Genomic DNA, 10,269 nt, shown 5'->3' with positions numbered 1-10,269 from the left:
GCATTGGAAATTTCATTTTGTATGTTCTCTGCTTCTTTTGTGGCCAGTGTATGTGATTTATTAGGCGTCCGTGGATAGTGTGTGAGACCTATAATCTTTAAGTCGCAGATCGAATCCGAGTCGTTGTCGAGTTTTTACCAATTCGAGGCGTGTTTTTATTTTTTTATTGCTTTCTATAAGGCTGCTTTTGTGTCTGTGTCAAAAGTTATGGCAATTTGGGCTTATTTGACAGCAGTTCTCTTCGAAAAATGAACAGAAAACAATAAACTTGAAAGTTGTTTTTGTTCCGACCATTGAAAATGGGGAGGAACTTTGGACTCGGGTGCGTTTTAGTTTTTTGCCTTTTGTTTCTCACGCAAAATAAGCCACCATAAAAAATCATTGGACTGGGTTGAGTGATATATTTTATTAAAGCCCTTGATTCGAACGACATTTAAAAACTTCGAAATTTTTTTCAGTGTCGAGAAAAACCGGTTTGAAATTTTAGATTTTTTGGTCTAATTTCGAGCTAATAAGGTGACTGCGTAGCATATTCAAGCCTAATTAAAGCCGTGAAAACTTAATTTTACTAAATTAAAGGTAGTTTTTGGAGTTTTAGCGCAATTTCGGGAATCTAAAACTTGAAAATTTAAACATTTCTGCGAAAAAAAAATGAAATTTGAAATTTTTTTTCCTTATTCTAGTCATTTGTCAAAACTGTTCTACAATTGAACTTTTTTGCTATGACTCTGAAATATGCCTAAGTTATATGTTTGTCCTTCAGATCTTTGTATCACAACACACAGAAAAAAAACGACACCAATTTGAAAAAACTTCGTATTTTTTTTTAAGACTGTGGTCGAAACATTCTGTGCTACTTGCACAGTAACCGGCTATCCTTGTTTTTTTATGATGTTTGCCAAAGATTGCCCTAACATCTATAGCAAATTTTAGTGGAGTAAAACTAAGTTTTCATGGAATGATTGAAATGTTTCCTTTCTATCATCAACCTGTTTGCTTGCTTTATTTGCTCCAAATTAGACTTAAAATCAAATTCCAAACCGACTTTTCTCGGCACTTTGTTTTTGAATTTTTAAATTCAAATGTTAAATGAAATGGTTTGAATATGATATATCACCAGATCCATCCTGATTCCTGATGATTATTTGTGGTACATGATTTTGCTTGGAAAAAACTTAAACACACGCGAAGATAAAGTTACTCCCCACTTTCAGTGGTCGGAACCATAGGAGTTAACTCAAAAGTACTAATAAGGACTTGGTGACTCTATATTTTTTGCATTTTAATCACCTTTTGTTATACTTGCTAGATGAAGTGTCTTGTAATCGGGAACTAGACTGCCCGACTTTTTCCATAAACAATTTTCTTACAAATCTTCAACTTGCTATATAATTGAACCTGAACAACTTCTAGGTTACATACCACTTGGCTTAGATGTAACGCTGCCGTCTTCAAACCCTGAGGTTTGGGGTCTGAGTCTCGACCCGTCCTTGTTTTCTTTTTCAGTATGTATGCAATAGAAATTTTTTTCCGGTTAAAATTAAATTGTCGGACTTTCGTTTGCCTGCTCATTGTTGACACATCACGGATTTAGTTGTGATCTAAGCAGCATCCATTGTAGTCGCAATTGCAAGTATTCTTAATTGAATATGTTTTTTGGCTCAAAGGTGTCTACTCAAAGGTTGTCGGCTTTTTTTCTCTTTCAAGCTTTGCTCGGTTGCTTATTTAATATTCAAATGTCTGGCATGTTTGAACTTCTAGAATGAACTTCTATTGAGGCATACAAAAATTTTAATTTTGGTAGTTCTAGTTTTTTCTAAATTTTTCATTTTTCGACTGAAGTTTTTTTGTCTGTGTTGTACCACAAGTAGCGAGAAGCTCCTCTTTACCTCTGTGTCAAAATTTTGTCGAAAGGAATCACGTTAACACCGTTTCAGTTCAAATGGCTGCTGGCACCGCAGTGTTACCTCCTGGATCGTCCTCTAGCAATTCCGGCGGAGGGGGAAGCAGTCTTGGCTCAGAATTAAGTCTGGATCAGATTCTACTGGACGCCAAGGACATGGCCGACCGAAAAGACCACGAGAACCTCAGACAACTCATCATCGACAACCGACCGAAGCTGCTGCTGGTGAGCAAAGCGAAGGCGGCTAAGATGGTACGCACTCTTATAGATCTCTATCTAGACATGGAGGCACGAACGGGCAACGAAATTCAGCTATGCAAAGATTGTATCGAGTGGGCGAGGAACGAAAAGCGTATCTTCCTCAGACAGAATCTCCAAGCTAGACTAGTGGAGCTTTACTTTACCTTCGGTCAATACCAAGACGGAATCGACCTGTCGGCCAAATTACTGGACGAGTTGAAAAAGGTTGACGATAAGTCGCTTCTGGTTGAAGTTTTTCTTCACGAGAGCAGAATTTTCCACGCTTTGCATAACCTCTCAAAAGCTCGCGCCTCCTTGACGTCGGCAAGAACGACTGTAACAACAATATATTGCCCGCCCAAATTGCAGGCACATCTCGACCTCATGTCGGGAATTATTCACGCCTCAGAAGAGAAAGATTTCAAAACAGCCTATTCGTATTTCTACGAAGCGTTCGAGGGTTTTGACAGTGTATCGTCATCACATGCATTGAGGGCTTTGAAGTACATGCTGCTATGTAAGATAATAATGAACCAAGCGGAGGAAGTGAAATCGATAGTTAGTGGCAAACTGGCTCTTAAATACAACGGACGCGATGTCGATGCTCTCAAGAACATCGCGACATCTTACCACGAGAAACAGCTGCTAGTCTACAAGAACTACGTACAGGAGTATGCAGACGTGTTCCAAAATGACTCGACCATGGTCCGCCAGTTGAAGAAACTATATGATAGACTCATGGAACAGAATCTTTGCCGTGTGGTGCGGCCGTATTCAACTGTCCATGTGAGTATACAGTATCCGTCTGAATTTACGCAAGAATATCAGGTGCGAGAGTGAATGGTTACGTAAACAAAACTATTCTCCTTAGAAAAAGCAAGATATAAATTGTTACCATAGCATTACGGGACGTAGTCATCAGAACAAAATAAACGATCCTTCATATCAATAAAGTTCGAGCTCAAGCTGCGCTATGATGTTTTTTGAAAAGTTTTGCCGGAGTATATAGTAGTGATGATAAAAAGCGAACCAAGTTCTCGGGAATTTATTTATTCCGCTACATGATGGAAAGAACCGATGAATCCAAAATAGAGGTCTAATTAAAATTAGCTGCAATTTATGAGTTAATTATTATTTTCTTGTATCATGATATTTCGCATTTTAGGTAAGCAAAGTGGCGCAGCTGATCGAACTGCCTGAAGCGGACGTTGAGAAGAAACTCAGCCAGATGATTCTGGACGGACTTCTCAGGGGCACAATAGACCAGGGCAGTGGAGTACTGGAACTGTTCCAGGTTGACGACAAGGACAAGACATATGAGGGAATTCTAGAGACTATCCAGAATCTGGAGAAAGTGATGAACTGTCTCTACGAAAAATCCAACAAACTCACGTACTTGAACTGAATTTAACTGCAATTGTTTGTTGGATATGTGTTTAGTAAAGTCATGATAATACGTATGATCCATCACTGAACATTTGAAAAAGATTTGGTATTTTTTTGTTTTTTTTTGTTGAAAATTAAAGCGATTAACGGGAAAATTACCGTCATTGAGTGCGATCATCTTTATAACATGACAATGTTTTAATGAGGAAAATGGCAATGATATTTACTGAACTTCGTGAAACTGAATTTGTCTGTATATCAATTGGAGGTTAACCAAAAAGGATTCAGCTTCGAGTTTTATAACTTTTGTTGATATATTTGTGAATAGGTTCATCTCTTGAAATTTATGATTACATTGTTGTTGTTGTTGTAAGCTGTAAGTGAAAACAGAGATTGCTCAATAACATGTTTTAGATTCTAATTAACTATTATCACCAAGTTTCAATGCTGATTTACTTTGAAACATATATCGTGGAAAAGATTGAAAAAAAAATGGTCTTAAATCTGGTGGAAAATAGGCGAAGGATGCGTCTTTCTTCAATAGAAGCGTCAAGAAAACTCAATTCGCGTAATTTAATGACCAATTTTCTTGAGCTGCCTTAGGCGCCAATGTAAATTAATTTTGAAGGGGAGTGCGCACCGTAAAAAAAAGCAACCTTTGGCCTGTTTTTTTTTCAAAAATTTCCTGTTGCCAAGGAAATTTGGTCTTTTTTATGATTGAGTAGAGCTTAAAAAATGATCTACAAAATTTTCGAAAAGTTTAAAATCCGCCCCTTCTCTCGAGAATATTCTTGATCCGACCCTGGGTGCCCGTATACGCTTTTTTGTAAAAGCGTTGAACAAAAAGTCAAAATTGCTCAAAACATTGTTTTCAACGTAAAACTTTTCCAAAAGTCATTGGAGTTTTGGCAGTGCTGAAAAAATCATGCTTTACGGCGTCGTTAATAACTAATCAGTGATAATCATGTTGGTTATTGCACCAGAAAAACTTTGTGAGCTTCAGTGTAATAGTACGACTTTTCTTTTTTCTAAACTAAGTTGCAAATATTGATGTCACTTTTCGTGGCAATCTGACTGCTTTTTGATAGCATGCTCTTTGACATTCGAATACTAATTACAAAACACAGTTGATGCATTTTTAATTCATCAAATGAATCAAAAAACCTTATTGTTTGAAACAACATAACAATTACAAAAACTCGATTTCAGAAAATTTCTAGCTCATAATATCAAGCAAGTTTTTGAAATGCATAATTTATACATAATGTAGCTTTTTGCATTCCAATTGATAACATAAAAAATTAGTATTAATGGCTTCAGTTTGTTATAATCCAAAATTGTGCCTATTTGGATTTGGTGCCACTTTTGCTGCATCGCATTAACAATTTGTTAGCATATGTAGCTGCTCTATTTGTGACTAGTGTTTAACGGTTGTTAAGTGCTCGTGCCCGAGAGGACAGGGCGTGAGACTTCAACTCGAGGTCACAGGATTGAAGCCAATATTTAGCAAATTTCTACTAATTGGAGGCTTATTTCTATTTTTTCTTTTTATGTTTTTGTCGTGTTCCTGCTAGTGTTTGCGAAGTACCTTTTTGCATCTGTGTAAAACATATACTGATCCTACGTGCATCAGAAAACAGCGCAAAAAATAAGACAGGTTTAAAATTAGTTCAAGTGAAGTTTAGTCACGATGATTCCGCTCTTTTCCACTCAACCCACCCACAGTTCAAATTTTCGAGTTTCATAGTCCTGTTACAAGTTATAACGGGTAAATGCGTGATATTTTGATGTAAAGGGCAAAAAAGACCAAATTTGTTCAAGATTGCTGCTTTATTGACTATGCAAAACTTCATTGCATTTTGACAACCTGAAATTAATTTTTAAAACTTGAAATTCAAATGTGGGGGGTGGGGGGGGGGGTAGAAAAGAGCAAAAAAAATCATTTCTGCCTTGATAGCGTTTTGCGCTTCTCTGGTAAGCGTTGCAAAATGTTCCTCGATAAATGCGCTGAGATAAAACGAAACAAGGATTGCCGATTTCTGTAACAAAACAAAGAAAAAATCTGGTAACATTCAATAAAAGCTTTAAAAGTTTTTTTTAATTCTTGCCGCTTCACGACTTAAATTGCTTCTTTTTGTCATACCTGATTTTCTGTGGGAAAACAATCTGTCACATCCCAAAATAAAGTTCCTCTCCACTTTCAGCGATCGGAATAATGAATTAATTTGTGGGTGACTAGTCTTTCATTAAAAATTTTTCGAACATTTCTTTAGTTTTTTTTTACACTGAATCAGAGCGACAGACATGATTTTAATTTGTTAATTTAGTAACCGAATAAAATTTTTTGGGTTCAATTTTTGACGGAAACAGAAAGAAAACATAAAGAAAACGCTAATTTAAGTGCATAAAGGGAAATTCTTAAGTGCAGCATTGCTCAGCAAGCAGGATATTCTGGATAAAAACATTTTAAAGCTTAAAATAAAAAAAACTGTAAAAATTTAAATTTTCTAATAAATTGTAAAAAACTGCTTATAGAATCTCCTAAAACTTAATTGTGGCATTTCTTGGGCGGTTACATTTGTTTTTATTCCAACAGACTTGCGCGAACGGCTCAAGGAAAAACGAAGTTTAATCTCCTAACAACTTGTTTGAAATGTACTATAATTGCTATTTCGAGCGAAACAACTAGAGCGAAACAGAGCCATACAACGATCATTATCTAACAGAAAATTGAAAACGTTTAATTTTTTAGTGTAATCTACTTAGGCTAAGCTACGTTATCGGCTAGCGATCAAGAATTTGTCTTCGAACCAGAAAAAAAGGACAAAGTTCTGTGGGGTAATGATCCACAAATCTCCCAACATTTTACTAAAAAAAATGACAAAAGAGGCGAGTCTAGTAGATTTGGAAAAAGATGTTTACAATGGTCTGTAGACCTGATGTGAAACTACGAAATTGGATTGTTCTTATTCTCATTTGTTCAATCTTTATCTAGCGTGTTTACATAATTTACTTTCAGAGGTTACATCTTCTGCCCTCTAAGGAAGAAGTTGTGGAGCAAGCTAAGCGAGCAGACGAGTACGTTTGTCGGCCGAGCTAAGTAGAACGGCAGAACGGGCGATTTTATCTTTCTGGCAATTGAGCGAAACGATGCGAGCGAGTGGGTAAAAATCCATTAGCTTGTTCGATGCAACGAGATCACCGGTATTAAAGTCACTATCAGGAGGAGAGTACCATTGTTTCCGCTTGACGACACAAGTGAATTTTACCCGTAGTCAACGTGACCATATTGCAGTCCCGCACGACTGTGCATCAAAATACTGTTTTTTTTTGTCAAAGCATTTGACAGGAATCAGTTGCCCAAGCAGAAAGTGATTTGGCGTAAGCTCCTCTAGATTATTTGGGTCCGAGCTCACTGGAGTAACGTGCCGTGAATTTAAAAACATTTCATTTTGCTGAAACTTGTTGCGCGAACTCCGTCGGTCATAATATAGGAACATATTATCGAATTGTAGACTTACTCACAGCCGCGGGCCTTTCCTTTCTAAGATCCTTCATTATGTGGGCTCATGGTGGATTAAATTTAGTCTCCTGCACAAGTTGTCTGCACAAACGCAGCCGCCTGCACAACTGAAGCCGCCTGCTAAAGCCGTTTGCACAATCGGAGAGTCCTGCACAAGTTGTCTGCACACGTCATCAAAACATTTTTATTGACTTCTTGATTAACGATCGATGTTAAAAACCAACAGAAATTTTAACAGGATCAGAGGCGCCTGAAAATGGGCTGCAAAAGTCCACTGCGTTCTCGCAAAGAGATTTCATTTGGTTGTAAATGTAGTAACTTTTACACTGAATGGAATCTAATTTGCAAACAACTTATTAGGGTTATTATGTCGTCTGCACAAACGGAGTCGCTTGCACAACTTGTCGACATCACCACAGTTGCTTGTGTAGGATTAATAGTTGTTTGATCTTATGTACACAAGGTCATTGTGTAGAAGACGTCTGTTACGTCACATTACGTATCTGAAAAGAGAACAAAAGATGAGAAATCAATGTGACAAACTAACCAATTCAGATCTAGTTGTTTTATCTAATAGGCAACTTCAACATGGTAGCAGGAGGTTAATAAAAAAAAAATTCACGGATGACAGGAAGATTATTTTGGAACGAAAAAAGGGTAAGTACGATGAAAACGAGAAAAACATTGCATTGGAATGAAGACGATGAAGTGACACCGACGGCGGACACAACAACGCAATTCAACTGTATTCCACAGAGATCGGTGGGGAGTACCGGAGTGAGTACAAGTAGAAGCAATGGAGAGTTGGAGGAGCTGAAAAGAAGATTACAAGCGTTGGAAGAGAGAGAAGCAGGGGACGGAAGAGAGCAAAGTAGGAGAGAAAAATCGAGAATTAGGTTAAAAGATCTGAATATATCAATTTTGAAGTCAACAGAATTAGAAGAATATATGAGGTAGAAGAAAAATTTATTGTGGTGAAAAGAGTGTACAAAAATTCCATTGGAGATGCAGGCACCACATGTCATTATGAATGGGATAACAAACGCAGAATTGAACGAAGCTGTTATTACGATGGATCGTGACGAAGCACATACTGAAGCTGGAATAACAAAAATTGTTGACATGCTGGATGAGTATTTGACACCGAATCCGTTTCTAAAGTTGGCTCAAACGTACAGACAATGGAAAAGATGTGAAATGGGTCCAGAGATAAGTTGGGAGGAGTACATAAAATGAATGAAGCGATATCGCAGGGAGATGAACGAGGCTGAAATGATAATTAACAATAGAGTATTTTGCATAGCATTACTGAAATGATCAAATTTAGATGAAGTGACAAAAATTAGCATAGAGAACATAGCCCGGAACAAAGAAAACGGAGGAATAGAAGTGAGGATGGATCCAATTGTGCAAACAGTGAGGAGATTCACAGTAAAAGATAACCAAGCCACGATTATCCTATTCAACCAGAACAACAGTTGAGGATATCAGATGAGCAACAGAGGTCAAAATCAGAGAGCAAGTGGGGAATACAGGTCGGCGAAGGGAAGATTTGGTCAGCAAGGAGGATGCTTTTGTCCGGGTCGTTAGAACATTGGATGCGAGAATGTAAAACCAATTATGGAAAAAAGTTGGGAAGTGGAAGAAGAGGAGAGCAAATGTACAGCGGAAACTCAGTATATGGTAGGAGGTTTCATTAAAATTGGATGCAAACGACTACGAGTAGTCAGGGCATGGAGGAGAGTAATTCTGGGGAAGATCAAGTGCATCAGTCGAAATTTGCATAAACGGAGGAGGCCTCAGTGGAGACGTTTCTCACCCTGTTATTTTGCAACCGAAGAGTAGATAGCAGAGGCTAAAAAAGAAGAAGAAGAAGGTGGTGAAATCCATCTTGACATAACTGTAGATTCAGGAGCGGCAATGTCGACGATTTCTTTCAGACGATGGAGACAGATCGAGCAGAGCACCACGGGTGAGGAATGGAAACAACTAAAAGATAGAAAAAAGAAAACGGATAACAAATTCAAATTTGGAAGAGGGAGAATCATAAAAGCGGAAGTTGTGGGGATGTTACCAATCAGAGTAGCAGGAAGTCTCTTAACTTTTAAATTGAATGTGATCTATGATAACATCCCACTACTACTGGGAACAGAAGCTATCGAAAAACTAAAAGTGACCTTAGATTTCCTAAAAAATCTAATGTGGACCCCAAAAAAAGGGTTTACACTAACCAAATCTGCTGTGGGACATCGAATATAGAGGGTGAAAGTAGACAGACAAAAATTATACATGAATCAAAATTTTCGTAAATTTCTTGGACGGAAAGACTTTGTAAGGAAACAATTGATAAAAAACTAATTAAAGATGTCCATTGAGATTCGGCTATGCTAGTAAGGAAAAAAAATGAAAAATTTTTTGGAAGATTTTGGGATGCAGAACATTTTACGAATTCAAAACATAGAACAAGTAATCGAAAGCGTAATTGCGAATTGCACTGCATGCAGCAAAACGGGGAAGGTAGCTAATATCAGAAGTTTATTGACTCCTCGAGGTAAAAACTTCAACGACTAGTTTACGATCGACCTGGCAGAGTGGACAGACCCTAAAATAAGTAAAAAAGGGTTCCTGTTACATTTGATAGTAGAGTTTTCACGTTGCGCAGTTTTCAATGTGGTAGAATCTAAAAAAACTTGTTATAATCATGGAGAACATTATAATTGGATGATTTATGAGATTCGGCACACCAGTGAGTATCCTAAATGACTTGGGGGGGGGGGGGGAGTTCAACAATGATCTGATATTATTAGTAACGTCTACTTTTGGATGCCTCGTCAAAATTACAGCCGGTTTTGCCCCATTCTCAAACGGAGTGTTTGAGAGGCATATTATTATCATAAAAGGCATGCTGACAAAATTGAGAGTTCTCATTAGAAGCGAACATTGCACATGCTTTATTCGCTAAAAATTCAATGTTAGACGTAATTAGACTGTCACCAGAGGATTTAGGCATTAAATCCGAAGGGAGAGGATTCAGAAGAACTACGACCTATATTTGACAATGTCAACGAGGCTGATATTAAAGTCCTAAAAGGGCACTTGATAGGAGTGCAAAAAGCTCGGGAAAATTTTGTTGAAATTGAAAGTGAAACAAAAATGAAGTTCGAAAAGGGAAGGAACCTTAGGCACATTTACCGGATTGGGGTTCTAACTATATACA

General features: G+C 37.5%; 1 protein-coding gene across 1 annotated transcript; it reads left to right on the top strand.

Annotated features, from left to right (window-relative positions):
* The first annotated feature begins 1,941 nt into the window (after positions 1–1,941).
* Positions 1,942–3,890, top strand: LOC134840301 (26S proteasome non-ATPase regulatory subunit 11-like). Its single transcript, XM_063856053.1, has 2 exons — positions 1,942–2,929; positions 3,309–3,890. Exons 1-2 carry the CDS (start codon positions 1,943–1,945, stop codon positions 3,546–3,548), a joined length of 1,227 nt encoding a protein of 408 aa, XP_063712123.1. The 5' UTR covers position 1,942; the 3' UTR covers positions 3,549–3,890.
* Positions 3,891–10,269: the final 6,379 nt, after the last annotated feature.

Source organism: Symsagittifera roscoffensis, chromosome 2 (genome assembly GCF_963678635.1).
Source record: "Symsagittifera roscoffensis chromosome 2, txSymRosc1.1, whole genome shotgun sequence".
In the NCBI taxonomy this organism is placed as follows: Eukaryota; Metazoa; Xenacoelomorpha; order Acoela; family Convolutidae; genus Symsagittifera; species Symsagittifera roscoffensis.
Note: the sequence above shows the minus strand (reverse complement) of the source record. Positions and strands in the feature narration are given on the sequence as shown.